Source organism: Ochotona princeps, chromosome 2 (genome assembly GCF_030435755.1).
Source record: "Ochotona princeps isolate mOchPri1 chromosome 2, mOchPri1.hap1, whole genome shotgun sequence".
Lineage (NCBI taxonomy): Eukaryota > Metazoa > Chordata > Mammalia > Lagomorpha > Ochotonidae > Ochotona > Ochotona princeps.
The window spans coordinates 29,889,387-29,913,487 of NC_080833.1; the positions used below are offsets into that span (position 1 = coordinate 29,889,387).

The following is a 24,101-nucleotide window of genomic DNA, read 5'->3' on the forward strand; positions in this document are numbered from 1 at the left end:
GGAACAGGATTTATTAAACTATAACATGTTGGAACAGGTATTTAGTATAGTTTTTAGGATGCTGCTTGGCATACATGCCTGCAATATCGGAGTCCGTAGGTTCAAGTCTTGACTCTGCTTCCAGTGCAGCTTTCTTTTGCTGTGCACCTGGGAGGCAGCAGATGATGGCTCAAGCACTTGGGCTCTGCCACCCAGATGAGTCATGTAGGTTGAGTTTCTGGCTCCTGTCTTTGGGCTGGCCCAACTCTGGCTGTTGCAAGTATTTGGGAAGTGAGCCAGTGGATAGAAAACATCTTTCTATTTCTCTGCTCCTCTGCCTTTCAAATAAAATACATAAATGATTAAAAAATAAATAAATAGGGGCCTGGCACAGTAGCCTAGTGGCTAAAGTCCTCGCCTTGAAAGCCCCGGGATCCTATATGGGCACTGGCTCAAGTCTCAGCTGTTCCACTTACCATACATCTCCCTGTTTGTGACCTAAGAAAGCAGTCAGGGATGGCACAAAGCCTTGGGATCCTGTGCACCCTAGCAGGAGATCTTGAGGAAGCTCCTGGCTCCTGGCTTTGGATCAGCTCAGCTCCAGACATTGTGGTCACTTGGGGAGTGAATCAGCAAGTGGAAGATTTTTCTCTGTGTCTCTCCTTTTCTCTGTCAATCTGCCCTTCCAACAAAAATAGATAAATAAATCTTATTTTAAAAATAATATGTGAAGGAGCCTAATTAAATGCTGTGTTTATGGTAGGCTCTCAATTAACCTTAGCTTCTTCCCCTACGACTAGACCACATAATCATAACAAACACTTCAAATGCCATGTTTGGGCTTGATTGATTTCAGTTTTGTGCTCTCATTTCAGCTGATCGAATGAACCGACTCCAGGCAGCTCTTGCCAGCACCCAGCAGTTCCAGCAAATGTTTGATGAGCTGAGGACTTGGTTGGATAACAAACAAAGCCAGCAAGCAAAAAACTGCCCAGTTTCTGCAAAATTGGAGCGGCTACAGTCTCAGCTACAAGAAAATGAAGAGTTTCAGAAGAGCCTGAATCAACACAGTGGTTCCTATGAGGTGATTGTGGCTGAAGGGGAGTCTCTGCTTCTTTCTGTACCTCCTGGAGAAGAGAAAAGGACATTACAAAACCAATTAGTAGAACTCAAAAGCCATTGGGAAGAACTTAGTAAAAAAACTGCAGACAGACAGTCTAGACTCAAGGACTGCATGCAGAAAGCTCAGAAGTACCATTGGCATGTAGAAGACCTCCTGCCTTGGATAGAAGATTGTAAGGCCAAGATGTCTGAGTTGCAGATCACCCTGGATCCAGTACAGCTGGAGTCCTGTCTCCTGAGATCAAAGGCTATGTTGACTGAGGCGGAGAAGCGCCGCTCCCTGCTAGAAATACTCAATAATGCTGCTGACATTCTGATCAATTCTTCAGAAACAGATGAGGATGACATCCGCGATGAGAAGGCAGGGATCAACCAGAACATGGATGCTATTACAGAGGAGCTCCAGGCCAAAACAAGTTCACTGGAAGAAATGACCCAGAGGCTCAAGGAGTTCCAGGAAAGCTTTAAGAATATCGAGAAAAAGATTGAAGGAGCCAAACACCAACTTGAGATTTTTGATGCTTTAGGATCTCAAGCCTGTAGCAACAAGAATCTGGAGAAGCTGCGGGCTCAACAGGAAGTGCTGCAGGCTCTGGAGCCTCAGGTTGACTATCTGAGGAACTTCACTCAAGGGCTGGTAGAAGATGCCCCTGACGGATCCGATGCTTCTCAGCTTCTACACCAAGCTGAGGTTACCCAGCAAGAGTTCCTGGAAGTGAAGCAAAGGGTGAACAGTGGATGCGCTACAATGGAAAACAAACTGGAGGGCATCGGGCAGTTTCACTGCCGAGTTCGAGAAATGTTCTCTCAGTTGGCTGACCTGGATGATGAGCTAGATGGCATGGGTGCTATCGGCAGAGACACCGATAGCCTGCAGTCCCAGATTGAGGATGTCCGGTTGTTCCTCAACAAAATCCAAGCCCTCAAGTTGGAAATAGAGGCCTCTGAAGCAGAGTGCCGACAAATGCTGGAAGAAGAGGGGACTCTGGACCTGTTAGGTCTCAAGAGGGAACTAGAAGCCCTGAGCAAGCAGTGTGGCAAACTGACAGAGAGGGCAAAAGCTCGTCGGGAGCAGCTGGAACTGACTCTGGGCCGAGTAGAAGACTTCTACAGGAAGTTGAAAGTACTCAGTGATGCGACCACCGCAGCAGAGGAAGGAGAGGCCCTCCAGTGGGTAGTCGGGACTGAAGTGGACGTCATCAATCAACAGTTAGCAGATTTTAAGGTAAGTCTCACCCTTGTTTGTAAATCCTTTTCTGTTTACGATGTTTGTTTATTTGCTTGTAACTTAGAAACAGATTGAGTGTGTATTTTAGCTTTTCTGCCTGGTTTCGTTATTCTCACTTCTATCACCATCAAAGCACACTGGAGACTAAACAAGTCTCTTGGAGGATGATTTGAGTATTTTTCTCTTGTAGTTTTCTGTAGTTGTTATGGACAGCTGAGGACATAGAAAAAGTGTCTAAGCCTTATCGTTTACTCTAAGAATCAACTCTGGTGCTTTCTTGTGATTCCAAGTTAATGGATTATAAACAGAAGGGAATGTGTGTATAGGTCTTTGTTTTTCAAATTGCTCTATAACAAACCATAGGTGAATATGGGCTCACCCTTGTAAAGTGCTGATTTTACACAGATTTGAACAGAGTCATTGGTATATTATGCAAAAAGAGGCAAAATTCTCATGTTTAGTAAGATCTTAGTTTGAGCAAGTAGCCTAATAACATACCCCATTCCCTTGTGTTGGTAGGAATTTGAAAAGTGCTGCCTTTATTTTTAGTTTATTTTTTTAAAGATTTATTTGTTTTTATTGGGAAGGCAAATTTACAGATAGGAGAGGTAGAGAGAAAAATCTTCGATCTGTTGGTTCACTCCCCAAATGGCCGCAATGGCCAGAGCTGAGCTGTTCCACAGCCAGGAGCCAGAAACTTCTTCCAGGTCTCCCATGTGGGTGCAGGCTTTGGTCCCAAGGCTTTGTGCCATCCCTGACTGCTTTCCCAGGTCACAAGCAGGAAGCTGGATGGGACATGAAGCAACCAGTACACAAACTGACGCCCATATGGGATCCTAGCACATGTAAGACGAGGACTTTGGCCACTAGGTTACCACACCAGGCCTAGTGCTGCCTTTATTTAAGAAATACTTTAATTCTTGCCTGAGTCTTAATTTCTGGTCCTGAGATTTGTGTTAGTCAAAGTAGCAGAGGATGATTAAATAATGTGACCAAAAATTTGAGTGTGCTGGTCAGTCTTTTGGGTCCTGGCACTGTCACTATTTGAATCTTTTGCTCAAGAACTTGCTTTGTTGTAAATACCTAAAAGTGCTTCACTCTACTCTGCTGCTGTTTTTCATAATTTTTAAAAAAGATTTATTTATTTATTTGTTTTTGAAAGAGTAACAGAGAGAGGGGAACAAAGAGGAAGAGAGCTTCCATCTGCTGGTCACAATGGCCTGTGCTGAGCTAGACCAAAGCTGGGAGCCAGATGCTTCATCCAGGTCTCCCATGTGGAGATCAGGAGCCCAAACACCTGGGCCGACTTTTGCTGCTTTCCCAGACCATCAGCAGGGAGGTGGGTTGGAAGTAGAATATCCAGGACTCAAACCAGTGCCCATATGGAATGTTGGTGCTGCCGGTGGTGGCTTTATCTGCTCTACAACAGTGCTGGCGCCAATGGAATAAATTTTACAAAGGATACTTCCAGCAATTCATTCCTGTCACTAGCATAAATTGTGACGTTTATACAGTTCGTTAACATTTTCTGACATCCAAGCCCCTGCCTGTCAGCATTGTTGCTCATTTGAAAACTGGGTGGAGAGATGGTGTTGACATAGGTGAGAAGTTCATGGTTCCCAGAAAGGTGACTGCTCTGTAAAGCAGATCCAGGTACCAAGAAGGGTTTGTTTTAGACGGGCCCCTCTAGCAACCTGCAGCACTGAAGTAGAACATTAGCAAAAGATCTGCTTAATTGCGTTTGAATACTTTGGAACTATAATTACAAGTCATCATATTGGGGTTTCTTGAGGTACCTACATAAAGAAAGGAAAGTAGTAAAAGTTCAGATCCATAAGCCAACAAGTGTGCCTCTTGGAAACCCCCACACCTCTGTTATGGTAGTGTGGCTTTGTCTGTTTCAGCTCATGCATTTTTCTTTCCTCTTCCATTGTAAATCCCTTGAAAGCAGTGACTTCTCTGCAGATATGCTTCCATTATTTAGTTCATTTGAATCCAGGTTATTTTAGAATTTTATCTGTTTCTTTAAAACTGAAATGCATTTCTCTAGGCTCAAAAACAACTTTATCTAACCAGATTCTGTTATATTATATAGGCATGTTTTGAATTTTGTTGGCCTAATTTTCTCAATACTCTGTATTGCATAGTTTTTCTTAAGTGTACAGGCTAACATTCTTAAAAAGATAATATGTCATCGTCTACTATGGTGGGATATTTAAAGACATTTGGGGCTGCTTTGTATTAACTTGCTATGTACTGTGCAGTTTGAGTTCTGTATTGCAGTTCTTGTATGAGACTTCTATAGTGCTGTAAACAGAATCATCAGGTGAAGGGAGTAGGTAATCTCTGATTTTTGCCCTCATTACCATGCCATCAGATGTTCTCACTGCTGTCATTGGATCTGCCTTTAGCAGAATACTCCTCGCTTGCAATCTTTAGTGAACTAGAAAATGAAATAAATAGTACTATTAAATATACATTACATAAGAGCTAGAATATAAAAAAGTCTGTAGGCAGGCATGATTGAGATATTCTGAATTTTAATGTTGTAGAAGATATCAAGCAATTACTGGTCATTGCTGCATTTATTTATACTCAAGCAATTTGCCTAGAAGTGCTCCAAGTAGCTGCTCAGTTGCTTGTTACAGCCAGCTTATCTCACTGATTTCTAAGAGTGTGCCTGCCACCGTGAACACGGTGGATGAGAAGATGGGAGTCAGACACTGATCAGCTGGGCGTAGGGAGTGTGTGTTTATCTGTAATGGATTGCTGCTGACAAGACTAGAGGAGTGTGAGGAGGGTCGAGGGTAATGGAACACCCTGCAGTAGGTAATTAATACAAAGGGATGGGGATCCCTCCTCAAATGGGCAATGCACATCAGAAGCCCTGTTCACTATAGAGAAGTCAGAACTTCTGCAAGACTTTTTGCCTCTTCCCAGCAAAAGTGTTTGGTGGGAAGGGAGGAGTTCACTCCTGGCTGAGCTCATGCTGAGCTCATGGGAAGTGAAAACAATCAGAAGGAAAAACTCTGTGTCAGTTCCACAGTTCCCTAGAGACTGCAGAAAGGGAGGTCTTTTGGGACCCATTCTGGGGACTGAGTCATTCGTATGGTTTGAGTGCTGTAACCCAACAGTTGGTTAATCTTGTCTTAAACTAGCAGCAGGCCAGATTCATAAAGTGTGAGTCTACTGTGAGATTCAGTTGTTTTAATAAGAAAAGATATGGAGATGAGGATACATATTTTTAAATAGTGTTAGTCTTTCAAGTTTTTGGCTTTTTCTCCTGTTTAATGAATCACACTCCTAGCATGGAGCCTGTGTGAGCACAGAGGATATGCATCTGTGAGGCCTGAGACGTGTCTCTGCGTGAATGGCTAACTCCACTGGGCATAGTCGGAACAGAAAGATGAGATGGGTCTGTGGAGAACAGCTCCCATGCTTATTTGGGACCACGCAATAGTACTGACAAACCCATGAAGCTGCAGTTCAGATGTGGGAAAAGCTATTTCCTCCTTAAATGAATGTGAAGAAACCAGAAGTCATTATTCCTGGGAAAGGCTGTCCCTTGATTGATTCTGAATAATTGATAGGTCCTCACTGGCTGGCCAGATCCTATCAGGTGGGGATGGGAGTGAGTGCTTTGCCACTACAGCCAGGCAAAACCCCCAAGATTCCTGAGTTAGGGTCTTCCTGGGGTCAGCTCTCTGTGGGAAGCAGACAGGAAGAAGCCTTTCCAGAAATCACTAATGAGAGTACTGAGCATGTTTTCAAAAAACTGGAAGGAAAAGACTTTGGCAAATCTCTTTAGGAAATTCCGTTTTCCTGAACAAGAGAGTCTGTGATAATTGAGGAAAAGGAATTGTATTCATGGATCAGGAGACTAGCAAGGAAAGAGGAACCTTATACCACCTAAACTTGAGCCAAAGAATTCACCCTGCATGACCTTCCTAGGAAGGAGAAAAAGAAAAAAAAAAGGGGGGGGGAGAGAGAGAGAGAGAGAGAGACGCTAAGTTTAATGATAACAAGAGGCTTTCTTGCTTTTAACATTGCCTAAGTAGGTTTTACTTGTCAGGAATTAAGATCATGCTGAGTCTTAAGTCACTTGTACCCCAGCTCCCCACTTCCTCCAAGAACAGTACTGTCCTCTCAGTCAGAAAGTATTTGGCGGTTTTGGCGAATACTGATGAGCAATGCCGAGAATCCCGGATGCTCCATCATTCGCACTTTGTGTTTCAAGGGTGGTGGTGTTTGCTGTGTATTCAAGCCAAACTTAAGACTTGGCATCCTACCTTTTTGACATGGGAAAAGGGGAAATCTCTTAGGGTCTCTGGGTTTCTTTTTTCTTTCTTTCTTGTTTTTAAGATTTTTATTTATTTTTATTGGAAAGTCAGATATACAGAGAGGAAGATCCTCCATCCATTGATTTACTCCCTTAGTGGCCGCAACAGCCAGTGCTGCACCAATCCTAAGCCAGGAGCCCAGAGCCTCCTCTGGGTCACCCACATGGATGCAGGGTCCCAAAGCTTTGGGCCATCCTTGGCTACTTTCCCAGGCCACAGGCAGGGAGCTGAATGGGTAGCAGGGCTGCCAGGATTAAAACCGGCGCCCCTGTGGAATCCCAGTGTGTACAAGGCGAGGACGTTAGCCACTAGGCTACTGCACTGGGCCTGGGTCTCTGGGTTTCTAACATTGGTTTCCTTCCTCTAATGTTGCTTTTGTGGCATTCAAGTCCTCAGTCATTTCCTTTCTAATCCAGATGGGATGTAAGTGCAATATTAGCTTCCCTAACGAACATTATTTTTAAAGATTTGTTTTCTTTTTCTTGAAAAGCAGAGTTACAGGAAAAAGAGGTCTTCTATATACTGGTTCAGTCCCTAAATGGCCATAACAGCCAGAGCGGGGCCAGTTTAAAGTAAGGAGCTTCCTCGAGGTCTCCTACATGGGAACCTAAACATGTGGGCCACCTTCCTCTGCTTTGCCAAGTGTTTTAGCAGGGATCTGGATCAGAAGTGGAGCAGCCAAGATTGGAATCAGCATCAAAGGTTGGGGGTTAACGTGCTACACCGCAACCCTGGCTACTAGGGGCTCTTTATACTCTTATTGTAGGTTGAACATTGCTCAGGATTAGGGACCCGATACACTTAACAATTTATATCTGGAAAACCTAAATACCCTGCTATGAAAACACTAGAAAGTCCTCTTAAACCCCTTCATCTGTTTTGTTTTTGGTGGGGGGAAAGGGAAGATGGGAGAGATGGAGTTGGGGTGTTTGCCTTTTTAAAGTTTACTTAGGCATCTCCATGAGCATGTGTGGGAGATAAGGCCCAGCATGGAGTTGAAATACTGCCAATTTGTACAGGGATACTTATGCTTTCCTTTCAAATGTTTATAAAGGCAGTGTCAGCCCATCTGTGTTTTTAACAGTCAGTACACTTGCCTGAAAGAGTCACTAGAGGATAAAATAACTGAGGTCAGTATTATCTACCTGCCCTGAGAGAAAGGAATTGAAACCTGGCATGACCTGTCAGCTGAGTTTTAGGTATCACTAGCTTTACAGCAGCTGAGATAAGATGAATAGAAACCCTCTGTACCCAACACCTCCCCGCGTGCTTGATCCTTGAACTGTCTTGATTTTGTTCCTTCTTTCTTAAACAAGGCTGCTCTGGTAAGAACTATCTTCCAAGCATGTGGAAAGAATAGCCCCAAACAGAATTTCTCATCTTGAGCACTGTTGATATTTTGACCTGGATAATTTCATTTCATTTCATTTCTTTTCTTTTCTTTTCTTTTCTTTTCTTTTCTTTTTCTTTCTTTCTTTTTTTTTCTAAGATTATTTCATTCACTTGAAAGGAATAGCCACAGAAAGAAAGGGAGGAGAAGGAGCAAGCAATAGAGATCCTCCGTTTGCTGGTTCACTCCCCAAAGAGCCACAGTAGCCAGGGCTGGGCCAGCTGGAGCCAGGATCCAGGAGCATCCTCCAGGTCTCCCCTGTGAGTACAGGGGTCCAAATGCTTGGGTCCTACTCCACTGTTTTCCCAGGTGCATTAGCAGGGAGCTGAATGGGAAGTGGAACATACAGGTCTTGAAGCAGCGCCCGTTTGGGATGCCAGTGTTACAGGTGGCTACCACAACACCAGCCTCTGGGCTGTGTCCTTTGCTTTGTTGGATATTTAGCAGTATCTCTGACCTTCCAAACCTAGATGTAACAGTATCTTCTCAGTATTTGCAGACACTGCCAAATGTCCCCTGAAGGCAGAATCAGTTGGTTGAGAACCATTGCCCTAAAAGAAAATTACCATATGTGGGAAAGTTAGGGCTCCATTGGAATAGGATCTGGTTGATATAAATTAAATAGTTCTGTGGCAGGCAGCTTTCTGATAATCTGATTTTGTCTCAACATAGTAACAAAACCTGTCTAAGTCAGCCTTCCTTTAAGATGAGCCCTGGATTCCTTGTTTTTTTGTTTGTTTGTTTTTTGTTTTGTTTTATTTTTTGCTAGTGTTAATTTGTGTCTGCCTTAAAATCTCAGAGCCATTTTCCCTGCCCCCTGGGAATTCGCCTGCATTTGTTGATGCAGGTGTTTGGTTGGTGATCTATTTCTAAACAGAGGAGGAACTTCCTTCATGGAAATACTTCAGGGAGCTTCTTTGTTCCGTGACTTTAAGGGGAGACTACAGTTGTCAGTTGTTTTCCAGCCAACTCAGAGTTTGGCTACTGATATTTTAACCCTTGTGTGGCCATCCTCCCATCTACTCCCCCACTCCCCAAAGAAGAATTCCACTGTTCTCCATACCAGTTGGATGGAGAGAAGGAGAAGGGACCTTCAGTGCTGCTAAGTTTGCTTTGTGTGGTACCTTTTCCAGCTCCATACTGAAGGTTGCCAGTTAGTGTGTTTAATGTCAATAACAGAAGTAAAATCCCAAGCTTGCCGTCATTACATCATCCTAAATGAGTCCCATGCCTCAATAGGGATAGGAAGATGAAATAGAAGGTTATCAAAAAGGTGTTGAAATTCCTGAAATTTTGGTAGCAAGGGAGGATCTTTCTGTTAAAAAAGAAAAAAGAGTGAATAGTTAGTTTTCTGAAATTATTCACATACAATATCAGCATATAGCACTCACATCTAAGATTCAAGCATGTGTTTTGTGCCAGAAGGGAGAGAAACCTGTTCCTAGAAAAACTAGGATGTATCTTAAGTAGAACTTACATTTATTGCTGTGTATTTGATTAGTGGACAAAGTTAGGCACAGACTTGCAAAGCATGACTGCTTCTCACTATGACTAAAAGTGAATGGTAAGTGGTCTCAGCCTAGCCTGGCCCTGGAACTTGACAAATATATCCCGGGAACTTTCTGCCTGGCTGACTAGCTGGCACGTGAGTGGGGAGCCTGTGGGAAGCATGATGAGTTGCTCTGAAGGGTTCTTATTTTTGTTAGAGTTGGTTGGCTTAACCAGGAATAAAATGAGTCCCAAGAGGAATTGTATCAGGACAGAGGACCAAAGCATCACTGCACCAAAGGACTGCCTCCTGCCAGTGAATTCTGTCTAAGTCTCAGCTGTCCCAGTTGGAAGAGCTGAGCTATGGGGAGAATGTGCTCCCTCCCTACCTTCCTTAGTATTTTGCACCACTTGGTACTTTTCAAACACGAATTGGCAGTGCAGGATGAATGAAATACACATACTGCCTATGCCTTCACAACTGACTTCCTACCACCAGTACTGTTGTTTGAAGTAAGGATCATTTGAGAATCAGGTATGAAATAAAAAAAAAAGAGGGGCCCGGCAGCGTGGCCTAGCGGCTAAAGTCTTCGCCTTGAACACGCCAGGATCCCATATGGGTGCCGGTTCTAATCCCAGCTGCTCCACTTCCCAGCCAGCTCCCTGCTTGTGGCCTGGGAAAGCAGTCGAGGATGGCCCAAAGCTTTGGGACCCTGCATCCGCTTGGGAGACCTGGAAGAGGTTCCTGGCTCCTGGCTCCTGGCTCCTGGCTCCGGATCGGTTCAGCACCGGCCGTTGCGCTCACTTGGGGAGTGAATCAGCGGACGGAAGATCTTCCTCTCTATCTCTCCTCCTGTCTGTATATCTGACTTTGTAATAAAAATAAATAAATCTTTTTAAAAAAAGAGGGTTTCAAAAACTGCACTGAAAAGTTGAAACTAAAAGATGATGTGCATTTCTCATGAGATACAAGGCAACCCTCCATGAGTCCATGTTCCTTTTCCCTCGTCTTTACTGAGCCTTGTTCAGCCTTTGCTGTGCATTCTGGGTTACCAATGTAAAGTGGGAAACAGGTACAGATAATTGTGGCAGTAGTGATAAGTAGTACAAGAGAGAGACCTGAGTCCAAATGGTCCCTAATCCAAAAGAACCCTCTGTGAACCAGACATTTAAAATCTCAGGTTGCAAATGAGAAACCTGAGATTCGAAGAGGCTAAAATAACTTGTACAAGCCACATAATCAGTAAAACATTCATGTCAGGATTAGAAAAGGTCTGTTTGACACCAAAGCTCATGCTGCCCCAGTGGTTCTCACCCAGGGCAGTTTGCCCCTTCGGGGACATTGGCCAGGGTCTGTAGACATTTTGTTATCACAACTGCAGAGGCTACTACTTAGCATCTAGTAGATGCTACTAAGCATGAGACTGTACACAGAAGAGTTCCTTAGAATGAGGGAATTATTCAGCCCACTTCTCGAAAAAAGAGGGAGCTTAATTTTTGTATGTTCAGATTGTGTGACAAGTATTAACTGCTGCAGCAATTCTGATGCCTGGGAAAATTTCGAAGTTTTTGCAAACCATAATTAAGAAATGGTGTTGTTTCTCAGAGTGATTGTTGTGTAAAGTCAGGATCTTGCTGAACTAATTTGAGTCAGTGGCCAAAGAATTCTCTCCATGCTTGACCAGTCCGCACCCCACCCTGCCACAGGCTCCCGCTGGGGAATCCATCAGCTGTGTATCTCAGGCTGCTTCCTGTGGGGTGTGTTATGGAATGGCACCAGCCCCTGCACCAGCTGGGAGTTCTGATCTCAGTGTGATTTTTATCAGACTCTGTCTCTTTTGAGCCTTGCTGTTTGGGACAAAGAATCCTCTGTTAAGAAAGCAGAGAGCCAGTGTGATTGGACATCCAGCGTGCATGCACATGGTTCCCACGGGGGTGGAAAAGAAAAAAAGCAGACATTAATTACACTGTAGTTTTCTAACCCTTGGGCTGCCAAGGTGGAGTTTCTGAGCTTCAGGCTGCAGTCACCCTTCTTTCTGTGAGTGCTTCTCCTTCCTCTCAGTGAATGCAGGATCTGATGAATTCAGTGATGGCAGCATTCAGAACTAGCCTATTTATGTCCCCAACCTGTTCCTTCTCTACCCCTGGAAGCTCCATGACTGATCCTCACTAGCTTTCCAGTCTTATTTCCCATATAAACCAGTCACCTGCCGCAGACACTCCCTACACATTATCTATTTAATTTATACCCGTACCTGAAGTCATAACTCAAGTTCTTTTCCTGGAAAGGTTTCCTGATCTCCCTATTTCACTGCTGTTCTGATCTCCAAAATCAATATATGTAACTCATTTCGCCCTTATCACACACTGTAGTTTTGGCATTTCCTGATTGTGTGCTTTGTCTTCTCATCTCATACATTTTTGTGTCTCTCAAAGTAGTTAATGTATGTATATACATAGTTGGAGACTAGTGAATATTTTACTGAATGAATTCTCTGTATTTCCCATAAGCCATGCAAGCTCTAATGCTGTCTGTAAGACTTGAGGTATATTCTGTGTGTCCTGAACAATGGTAGTCTTCGCCTGGCCTTCTCGCCTCTCCATCTTTCGCTAGATTCTGCCTCCTCCACTAGTTAACATATGTTAAGGGAGCACAAACTCATTTCAGTGTTAACCCTAAGAATGAAAATTAATAATTCATACACACTTGAAGATAAACAGATTCTGAAATAGTCACTTAAAAAAGATCTATTTATTTGAAAGGCAGAGCTACGGATAGAGGAGGGAGGGAGGGAGAAAGAGAGAGAGATCTTCCATTCACTGATTAACTCCCCAAATGGCCACAGAAGTTGTAAGTGGGCCTGTCCAAAGCCTAGAGCCAGGAGTGTCTTCTGACTCTCCCACATGGGTGCAGGGGCCCAAGCCCTCAGGCTTTGCCAGGCACATGAGCGAGGAATTGGATTGAAAGTGAAACAGCTGGGAAATGAATTGGCACATGTATTGGAAGCTGGCACTGAATGTAGCAACTTTATTTGCTACACCACAGTGCCAGCTCCCTGAAATAGTGTTTTGTAGTTGCCTATTACTTCAGGGCCATTGCTGTTTAATCAGTTGGTAGTTGACAAGAGTCTTAATACTTCATTCCGCTTGATGTGGTGGAAAAAGCTGAATATAAGTCAGAAATATCTAGCTTTAAATCTTGGCTCTATCATTTGCTAGCTGAGTTACCTTAAGAGAAATTATTTAACTTCTCTGTTTCCTAGTTACTTCAATTATAAAATGTTAATGATGGTAATTAATATCTTTAATGTTTCTATGACAATTAAACATAATGAAATAGATAAAACCACAAAGCTTATATTAGCTGCTAAATATGTGCAACTATACATTTTAGAGATTTTATTTATTTGAAAGGCAGAGAGAGAGAGATCTTCCATTCATTGGTTCACTCTCCAGATACCTACAATAGCCATGGCTGGGCCAGGCCAAAGCCAACATGCAGGAAATATCTGGGTCTCCCACAAGGGTGGCAAGGAGCCAAATGCTTGAGCCATTATCTGCTGTCTCTAAGGATATATGTTAGCAGGAAGTTGGATAGAAACAGAAGTGAGACTGAATTTCAGGCACTCCACAAAGCCTCCTCCCCCTGTCATATCCATTTTTTTTTAATGTCTATCCAAGGGCTGGTACAGTGGCAAGCTAATCCTCAGCCTGCAGTGACAGCATCCCATATGGGCACTGGTTCAAGTCTCAGCTGCTCCACCATCCAATCCAGCTCCCTCTTAATGGCTTGGGAAATCAGAGGATAGCTCATCCCTGCACCCACGTGGGAGAGCCAGAAGAATCTCCTGGCTCCTGGCTACAGACCACCCCGCTCTGGTCATCTGTTCATTGTGGCTACTTGAGAAGTGAACCAGTGAATAGAAGATTGTCTGTCTGTCTGTCTGTCTGTCTCTCTCTCTCTCTCTCTCTCTCTCTCTTTCTCCCTCTTTCTCTGTAACTGTGAGTTCCAAGATAATAAATCGTTTTTTAAAATGCCTATCCAGGCATACTAATTAGAACATAATGAAATATTTTCTATGAGAATAGTTATTTCCCCTTACCCAAGGGTGATCATTCTTGAGAAGACTTGGTCTCATTCCCAGCACCAAATTAGATTAGCTCTTTATCTTCTTGGAAAAATGAATCTTATGGGATAAAGCAAAATTAGTTTGATGGCAACAAAGAAACAAGCAGGCAGACATACAGCCTTCCTGAGGAGTTTTTGTGGAAAAACAAGCACAGGAATTATTTCTAACCCTGGAGTAGCAATTCATAACAAGTTATGATTCCTCAAGCATAGTTTTAAATATATTGTATGAACCCATGCATATGTATACCTATTTACATATTTATTCATTTATACATTCCTATTACAAGCCCATAGCTAGCAAGTTTTTCTGAGACCATTTGGTCATGGCATTTGTACTGCCCACGTCAATATTATTTTCGTATCAATAGCCAGGATTAACTAGAAGACGTTACCAGCCAATCATTTACCCATCAGATAAGCTCTAACGATCTCTGGGTCCTTGGCCTAATTAGTTTTTAGCACAGACCATGTTCTCTTCCTCCATTGCTATAGAGTGGCAACCACTAAGTCAGCATCTTTAGTAGGAGAGATACCTTTTGTTGTTAATCACTCTTTAATTAGAGCCTCAAGGTAGAAGAGAAAATCATCAGTTTAGTTTCATAGGAAAACAGCTTAAAAACACAGATACAGTTCATCTGTTTGCCAATCTCATGCCAGATTGAGATGTTTTACAGAAAAATCTTAAATTCTTTACAGTTTTGGCATATATATATATGCATATATATATATATATATATTCTAAATATGCCTATAATAATACATGGTCATGAGTTCGAAAGAGTCAAAAGAAGAAGATAAGAATTAAAATAATTGGAGCTTACCAGCTTGAATTAGTCATTCCATTCAAGTGATCCATTTAATATCACTGTCAGCTTGTAATGCATTCCCAAAGCAGGAGCTCTGGTTTTGATCTCAAGTCTAAGTTATTCATGATCAGTAGTAAGAAATGCTTTAGTAGCAAAATGGAAGGCAATTTCCAGAAATTTCTCAGTGTCATTTATTCCAACTTCCTTTCTAATATTTGAGAGGGAACTCCTGCAGCAGGATTCTTTAGAGATACATCTGTTTCATGGAAATAGCCGAGGAACTTGAACTGGACATCCTACTGTCAATCCCAAGGGAAGATCCGTGCGGTCATTTTCTCAGGGAGGCTCGCAGAGCTCGCAGGCTAGATGAGATCCCTTTGGCCCATGCTACCTTAGCACTGTTTGCTTTTCTTTGCAATTGACTTAAAGTTAATGTTTCTTTTCCCTGCTGGAATGTAGGCTTCTGACCACATCCTGCTTGTCACTTTCTTCCTTAGTGCCTGGCATAGTTGTGCGCTTAGTAGATCCCAATAAGTATCTGTTGAATAAGCAAAAATAAGAGAATCAAGGATACTACCTTGTGAAATTGCCTTGAGAGGACAAAACAGAAGCCAAGGAGACAAGGACTGGCAGGAAAAGCAGCAGCAGGCTTGTACTATCTCACAAAAGCCAAAAGAACATTTTTGGTTGTCAGTTCTAGTGGTCTTGTCTCATTCACTGCTTTGTCCATTGGGCAACATTTCACCTGTCTTTTAAAAACCTTTCTGTCCATTTAGTGTTCTGACATTGTACTCTCCCATCTCTTCTCTGGCTTTTCTCTTCTTCTTTCCTTTTGAACTTGTCTTCCTATCTCCTAAATAAGCAGTTCCTGGAATTCTGTCATCCTCTTTTCTTCCTGCTCTCAGCATATGTAATGGCCAGCTCTGGGGAGAAGATACCTAAACCTCCACCTCCACCTCAGGCTTGATCCTTTTGTGAGGACTCTTCTGGACACTTCTACAGGCGTGGTCTTTGAGTACTTCACGTTCACAATGCTCATTCATCTTTTTAAAAATATTTTTTAAAATATTTATTTATTTTTATTGGAAGGGCAGATATACTGAGAGGAAGAACTTCCATCCGCTGATTCACTCCCCAAGTGGCCACAATGGCCAAAGCTGAGCTGATTGAAGCCAGGAACCAGGAGCTTCCTCCGGGTCTCCCACGCGGGTACAGGGTCCCAAGGGTTTGGGGCATCCTCTACTGTGTTCCAAGACCACAAGCAGGGAGCTGGATGGGAATTTGGGCCACCTGGACATGAACTGGTACCCATATGGGATCCTGGCATATTCAAGCCAAGGACTTTAGCTACTAGGCTACTGCCCCAGACCCTTTAAAAAAGATTTATGACCAGCACTATAGCATAACGGGCTAGGCCATTGCCTGTGGCACCAACATCCTTTATAGGTTCAAGTCCTGACTACTCCACTTCCTATCCAGCTCCCTGCAAATGGCCTGAGAAAACAGCAGAGAATGACCCAAATCCTTGGGCTCCTAAATCCATGTGAGAGACCCAAAAGAAACTTCTGGCTTAAGCTTGGCCCAGTTCTGACTATTCCAACCACTTGAGGAGTAAACTGAAAGATGGAAGCTCTCTCTCTCCTTACTCCATAATGTTGCCTTGCAAATAAAAATGACTAAATATTTTTGTAACTTTTATTTTACTTATAATATTGTATGCACACCCATGTGGGTCTCCAGTTAGTGTGGGGAGGGTCAAGGTGTAGAGGAAGATGAGGGAGACAAATGTTTCTTTCTTTCTCTTTTTTTTAACCTCCTCTGTCTACTGAGGGGGACAGGAAAGAGCACCTGGGGAAGGGAACCATTACTGGATGAAGACTTAGAGATTTCTAATGTTCCCAGGGTGTCACTGGAATGGCTCTGATGGTTGTGAGATGTCATTGCCTTCATCGTACCAGGGTTGAGAAAATCTCTCCAAGGCCTGTTGGCTGACCAAATCCACCTTAGTGCATCCACAGACCCAGACACGTGCTGCCAAGCTTGGCCAGGAGAATTGCCCAACCTGTTCTGCTTCCCATCCTCTGATGAGGCATTTGATATCTCTTTCTGGCCTGGAGGAGCTGGCTGTCTCACACCCCGTGTGGATCTGGGCATGCTGTCCATTGCATGGGCATCAGCAACTAAGGAGGCCCAACCCCAATACGTGCACTCCAGTGTTGGACCACATATTTGTGATTTTCTGTATGGTCAGGTTTTGAGAAAGGTGATGTAGTTGGGGAATCCCTCAAGAAACTCCACGTGGGGTGGCCTCAGACTTGACTGTTGTATGCGCTAGCCAGTGCAGGATCAGGTTCAGTCTGTCAGCCTCACCAGCCAGCACATATACTGGTGCATGCAGCTGCCAAGTCAGTTTTGCTCCTAGCCCTGTCTCTCACGCAAACCAATGTGTGCTGTGGCCTCGCCCAGCCCAGCTGTCCACAGGCCTGACCCTCATGCACACCAGTGAGTGCCACAGCCTAGTCAGTGCAACCCCTAGAAATATCCCCTAGGCCTGTCCCCTGCCCCAGAATTTTCATGTGCTGGCATGTGCTATGGCTTTGCCCAGTCTGTACCATATCCCATCTGGCTCTCATGCACATCCATGAGTGCTGTAGCTTAGGTCAGTCCAACCTGTCTGCAGACCCAGCCCACATACTGATGGATGACAGTGCCTTGTCCATCCTGGCCCTTGTACTCACCATTGGGAGCCGCACCCTAGCAGAAGAGTTCCCACAGTTCTGCTTGCCAGAGGGTACTGTGGTTTAGCTCCACATGCATCTAGTCCCAGCACTTGCCAATGATGCTACAGCCTCGCATTTTACAACTCAGTGGGAATGTCCCCAGACTCGGCCAACGCATATGCTGAGGGATGCTGCAGCTTTCCCGGCCAGGTCCACCCCCAATTCCCACTCTCACACTCACTAGTGGGAGCTTCAGACTAGCAGGAGAGCCCCAAGGTTCTCCTGCCAGTCCTGTTCTTAGCCCTAGATATTTTGTGTGCTGGTGGATGGTTCCACCTGGTTTGGCATGGCCTGCCCACAGTCTGAGCTCTCACTAGTGGGTATTGCAGCCTAGCCCATTCCAGTGCGGCCTACATCCAGTCTTGGTTCTCACATGTGCCAGTGGGTGCTGCGGACTAGCTCAGCCTGGCCGACATCCAGACCCGCCCACATATAAGCCAACAAGTGTTGCAGCCTTGCCCTGCCTGGCCCAGTCCCAGCCTTGGCTCTCATACTTTGCAAATTTTTTCAAAATATTTATTTATTTATTTGAAAGGTAAAGTTAAGACTTGGCATGATACCTAAATTAGCTAATCCTCACCTTGCAAGTGCTGGGATCCCATATGGGTACCAGTTCATGTCCAGGTGGCCTCACTTCTATCCACTTTCCTGCTTGTGGCCTGGGAAAGCAGCAGAGGATAGCCCAAAGCCTTGGGACCCTGCAACTGTGTGGGAGGCCTGGAAGAAACTGCTGATTCTTGGCTTCAATTGGCTCAGCTGCAGTCATTGTGGCCATTTGGGGAGTAAACCAGTGGACAGAAGATCTTTCTTTGTGTCTTTCCTTCTCACTGCAAATTTTCCTTTCCAATAAAAATGAATAAATGTTAAAAAAAAATAATAAAGTGGGGGTGAGGTAAAAGAGAAAATATCAAGATCTTCTATCTGGGCCTGGTGCAGTAGCCTAGCTACTAAAGTCTTTGCCTTGAAATTGCCGCAGCCCCGTTTCCCTTCCAGCTCCCCGCTTGTGGCCTAGTAAAGCAATAGAGGACAGTCCAAAGCCTTGGGACTCTGCACCCATGTGGGAGATCCAAAGAGCTCCTGGCTCCTAGCTTCAGGTCATTGCAGCTCCGGCCATTGCAGTCACTTGGGGGAGTGAATCATTGGATGGAAGATGTTCCTCTCTGTCTGTCTCTCTTTCTCTGTCTCTCTGTCTCTCTCTCTCTCTATATATATATATATATGACTTTGCAATAAATTTTTTTTAAAAATCTTTAAAAAAAAGATCTTCCATCTGTAAGCTAACCCCCAGATACCTGTAGAAGTCAAGGCTGAGACAAGTCAAAGCTAGAAAACTGGATTTCTGAGTCTTCCATATTGGTGGTAGGGACTTGGACCATCGCTTGCCTCCTAGGTGCACATCAGCAGGAAGCTGGATTGGAAGTGGAGGAGCAGGATTTTGAACCAGGTACTCCCATAGGAGATGAGGACATTCCAAGTGGCAACTTTACTCACATTAAACACCCAGGCACTATCACTATGCCCTTAGTAACCCAAGACTAATACTGCTGTATTATGTCTCATTTATTCTTCCTTTAACTTGCCATCTGTCTGGTCAGTTGTAAAATCCAAATACTATGCTTCTGTGACTTCTTTGCAGTCCTTCTCCCCATTTTTTAAGTTATTTATTTTTATTGGAATGTCAGATACACAGAGAGGAGAGATGGAAAGATCTTCTGTCAGCTGATTCACTGTTGATTCCCAAGTGGCCGCAAGGGTCCCAAGGCTTTGGGCTGCCCTTGACTGCTTTCCCAGGCCACAAGCAGGGAACTAGATGGGAATTTGGGCCACTGAGACACAAATTGGCACCCATGTGGGATCCCAGCACACTCAAGGCAAGGACTTTAACTGCTAGGCTACTGTGCTTTGCCCTCCCATTTTCACTAGCTATGTTATTTTAAACAAGTAAGCTTAGCACCATAAGCTTCATATATAAAGTTTTTTTTTTATTTTTAATGATTGATTGATTTGAAATGCACAATAGTGGAGGGGTTTTCCATCCATTGGTTAATTCCCCAAATAGCCACAATTGTCTGAACTGGGCCAGATAAAAGCTGGGAATTCCATCCAGGTCTGCACATCAAGAACCCAATCCCTGAACTTTCCTTGGCTGCCTTCCCAGATATGTTAGCAGGAAGCTGGAGCAGAGGCAGAGCAGCCAGAATTTGAGGTGGCATTCCAATATGCGACGCAAGCAACAGCTTAGCGGGCTTAACTACAACACTGACTCCAGGATTTGGTTTTGTTAACTAAGACAGAAACAGAAGTTGAATAAGCACACTGTCCCAAATTTCTAATAAACCTTCTTCTCATCATTCAATCACTTATACCACAGCCACACTCCCCCCCTTAAAGTTTCCTTTGGCTAAATCTAGATGTAATAAAGGTTTTCGGTGTTGGCGTCCAAAGGCGTTGGTGAATGACCTTGAGCTATTTAACCATTTATTTAGGCATATTCACTTGTACCTAAACTATTCTGAAATTAGAATTTGCTTTTTTAGGGCCCTGTGCTTTGCTGACTCTAGCACTTCACTTTAGAAAGATTTGTCTTCAATAATTCTGTCTGTCCAAATCCTGATAAGTCAGTGCACTTCCCTCCCTCCCTGCAGCCTTCCCTGCGTCACCCTGCCTTCCTTCCCGCTGCCCTTGTCAGATCTTTCCTAACTTGCAAAGCTGGGTGGTTTTGTCATCACCACTCTTTTGATGACATTAGTCTAAATGCGGGGATAAATACACTGTCTTTTTGGGAAGCGAATAAGCAGGAAAGGGCTCACGAGGGTTAGGAGAGTTCTTGCAGAGTGTGTATAGCTTTTTCATGGGTTCAGCACTGCTATGAAACGCTTCCCATTTTAAACAAACACCGCACAGCATGCTGTACTTTATGAGCCACTTTGTAGCCAGTTTTATAACAGTAAAAGCACCAGAGGGTGGAAGTAGTTGAGACCTAACAGGTACAGACCAATAGTGTGGAGTTTCCACTTGCCACTAAATAATGCTTGTAAAGTCAAGATCCAAAGATGAAAGGCATTTTGTAGGTTCAAAATGAGCAAGATCCAACCAGTCCTCTGGATCTTCTCTTATGCAGATAGAATCCTGAGAGAGAGAGAGAGAGAGAGAGAGAGAGAACCCCCCCCCCCCCCGCCCCGTCCAAGGTAGATGCAAAGATATTGTAGAACCGAAGGAGGTATAGCTATGAGGGCGCCAGATTGTCCTGACAGGCTGGCAGTAGAGGCCTGCAGCCGAGGAAGGCAGGCTGCCAGGTCCAGGGCTTGGAGAGGGTGTTGTGTGAGGGTGTGACTGCACCCGACTGCCTGTAATTAGGAAGACAGCAGGGAGGAGCTGGAGGGGCCAGGACGCCTAGTTCTCCTACACTTCAATGAAGGAAAAACTGACACCGAAGTCTGTTCTAAGGGATTTCAAAACGAGTAGAAAATTCTTTGAGCTGTGTAATCAGCTAACTGAAAATTAATTTGAAATTTGGCTTTAGTGCCTGCATTTGTGTGTTTAACAGTAGAAGAAGCATGCAAAGAGGTTGTCTTGGGTGGTGGGGGAGCTGCCTGTATTTCTCTTTTAAGAAGTTTGAACAGATGCCTGTTGTTGTTGTTGTAGTTGGGGCAGCAAGAGGCTGAAAGGCGTATCAGGTATTTATTTCAGTCTCTGAGATGGCCGTTGGCAGAGTTCCACATACCTAAACTAGGGGGAAGCTTACGAGCAGAAACGGAGTAAGATGTGGAGGGAACCGACCTGCTTCCTGTGATTTATTTCTGATCACATGCATGATATTAAAAAGGAAAACAAGAGTAAAGACTTAAAGCATTGTTTGGCTTTGTGGAATTTTTTTTTTTTGAGTGGGAAGGGAAATTGATTGACTATACGTAATCTTTCCCCGCTGGCTTTTGAGGGGTTTCTCTGTAATGTTTTTCCTAACACCTTAATTAGAGCGAATGACTCAAGCTGATAAGTAATTTGAATGTGCTGGAATGCTCCGTTTACTTCTGTGGGACCTTGATGAGGGAAGTCCAGTCCTTGAGTAGGTGTAAAGAAGGGTTCATTAAGAAAAATGCTGAATCGATTGGCACCTGACTTGGTGGTGAGGAAAGAGGAAAGGAATTTCTGGCCATGAAGCTTGTGACTGCACATCAAGATCATTCTTTTTTGCAGAACAACCACCCACCCTTAGTCCACAGCCTGAATTCCTCAGATTCTTCCAACCAGAGGAACTATGGCATGCTAAATGGTCTGTTACGATATCTGAACACTTATGTGAACGTATTTGGCCGAGGAGATTTGCTAATGAAATTGATCTGCTTCCCGTGGCTTTTTCTAGTTCTGAATAATTGAAGAAAACTAAAACCTGGATTCTTCAAGCTGCCTATCAGGTCCCTAAGCTTAGGATCCTTAGGATCACTGTGCGTCTCAATTCAGAAGTACCTTAAAACTCATCCTGTATAAACTGTAGAGGATTTGTAAATTTCTGCTATTTATTTGCTGGAAATGTTTGCTCACATTTCCTGGGTCAGGAGAGTCGCCCTTTAAAGGGACACCCTATTCTTTGAGTAGCTGTGAGAAAGCTCACTGTTGGTTTGAAAACTGCCCTTGAATCTTAGCATGCCAGCCTAAGGAGTCCAACGGAACAGATTTCCTTCCTCCCACATCGCAGCCTCCAGATAATTCACACTGGTCACGTCTCCTGGAACTTTCTCTAGGTCAAGCAGGGTTTCTAGAGCCTTGCCGTGTGGGACTAGGACACAGGAATTTGGGGGCATCTCCTTTAAGAGGGTTACAGCTAAAGAATTCTGAAACTGGGCTGCCTCCCCTTTGCTCAGTTTCTGGTCTGAGTGGGGAGATTCCATCAGTAGCCCCTTGTTAAGTAAGAAATGAGGTGTGAAGCCATTTGCCAGAGAGATCTTCCATTTGTTTAGTTCCAGTCCCAGGATTGAGCACAGCCCTCACTTTTGGCCAGGACTTCTCCGACTCCTTAGCCTGAGGTTTCACTGCCAGATCTCCACATACCATCCACTGCCTTCTCTTCATGTTGGCGTAAAGGACAGAAATAACTTTTCCTTAAGTTTTCCAAGACCGATGGTATGGCTCAGTGTGATTCCAAGATGTACATATATTCTCCTTTGCTCCTTCCTTGAGCCAGGGAACGAACGGCCTTCACAAAGGGAGCATGGTGTGGTACCCCTGCAGCCACGCTGCTGCCTCTGGCGGACAACCGGCTTCCTAGGTTGGCCTTTTGTTTAAGTCACCAGGTGACCAGCTGGATTTCCTAAAAGCTAAGAGGCTGAGAACTGAATTGTGGTTAACTTTAATATTGTCTGTTCTGAGACTTGAAATACAGACCCGTGCTCTTCATATGGCCGCAAGGAGGCTCAGGTTTACTTGGCTGTGCATGGCAATAAGGAGTTCAGGTGTTTGGGAGTGGGGCATCGCCGCCGTCCCCTTCATTCCATCTTCCTCCCCGGGCACCACTCAGATTTGTGGGCAGGAAGATCCCGCCGGGAGGATGGTCCGGGACTGGAATGGGGGAAACAGGACGTGGAATGTGCCTAGAGTATATCCAATGACTGGGTCTCTGCGTGGCCGAATTCCGTGGGACACCAGCCAAGTATTGAGTGTGAGGCTGTGGTCGTCTGTGGGCCGGCAGAGGGGCGTGCCAAAGGTGACATTGGAGACTGGGGACAGCCTTTGGCGGCAGCGCCGGATCCAAGGGCGCTGCGGGCCGCCCACTGCAGCCAGCGCAACCCTGACAGCAGATGGGGCCCGGAGTGGCCCTTGCCAGGGCCGGCTGGCAGTGGGGAGGCGGGGGCGCCGCTTCTGGGTCCGTTCGCCCTTGGGCTGGGCGGCGAGTCCGGCGGGTTGGAGCGAGGCGGGGGCGGTGGGGCCAGGCCTCCCTTTGTCAGGGGATTTGCGTGGCGCGGCCGAGCCTCGCGCCGGTGCCGCTCCCCGCTCGGTCTCGGGGGCGGGGCTCCCGCCCGGGGCCCCGGGGCGCGGTGGGCGTGGCCTTCGGGAGCCGAGTGGCTGGCGCCGGGGGTCCCTGGCTCGTTCGGAGCCCCTGGAAGCCCTTCCCTCGGTGGCTCGGTCTCCAATCCCGTCGGCCGCCTCCGCCCTCGCGGGGGTCGTTCCTCACCGCGGCTCCGCCCTCCTCCCCTCGGCTCTGCGCGGAGCGCGCTGCCCGCGGCCTGGGGGGCTGCCCGGGCGGGGCGGGCGGCGGCGGCGCGGGAAGGGGGAGGAGGGCCGCCGCCAGCCCAGCACTTCCCGCGAGCGGCGAGGGAGAGAGCCGCGCGGCGCGAGGGAGGAGGGCGCCTCCCGCCCGGCCGGAGCGGAGCCTTTTGTTCCCAGCCAGAAGTTCGCATGCCGGGACCGTGACAGCTGCGGGCTGGGGAGGACGGCGGGCCGCAGGGTCAGCGGCGCAGCGGAGAATAGAGGTGGCTGCTTGTCATGCAGCCCACGGTGCGGAGGCTGCAGGCCGGGGACTGGCGGGGGCGGCGGCGCCCACGGCAGAAGAACGCGGCTGCCGGAGGGACAAACTAACTTCCTGAGCGCGGGACCCACCTGCCAGCCCACGGTGAGGCAACCCTGGCCCTCCGGGGCGCGCGACGGGGCGCGGGAGAGGAAGCGGTGCTGAGGGAGCCCCTCCGACCGACCCTCGCCGCCGCTGCAGCCCGCCCGTACGCCTACTGGAAGGCCCGGCGCGGGCTGCAATCGGCTTGTTTTGCGGCCACAGCGCGGGGTTGGCCTGGGAGCCACAACAATGCCATGATGTTTTGGAGACAGGAAGCCCCAAGCTGGCCGCG

The 24,101-nt window shown here is 45.7% G+C and overlaps 1 protein-coding gene across 9 annotated transcripts in view; it reads left to right on the plus strand.

The window, feature by feature from the left end:
* MACF1 (microtubule actin crosslinking factor 1) overlaps nt 1-24,101 on the plus strand; it is a 388,597-nt gene that overhangs the window by 293,744 nt on the left and 70,752 nt on the right. For all 9 annotated transcript variants that reach the window (XM_058679238.1, XM_058679296.1, XM_058679275.1 and 6 more), the window contains one exon: nt 855-2,326. In XM_058679238.1, the coding sequence (XP_058535221.1) occupies nt 855-2,326 (1,472 nt within the window). The remainder of the gene's footprint in view (nt 1-854; nt 2,327-24,101) is intronic.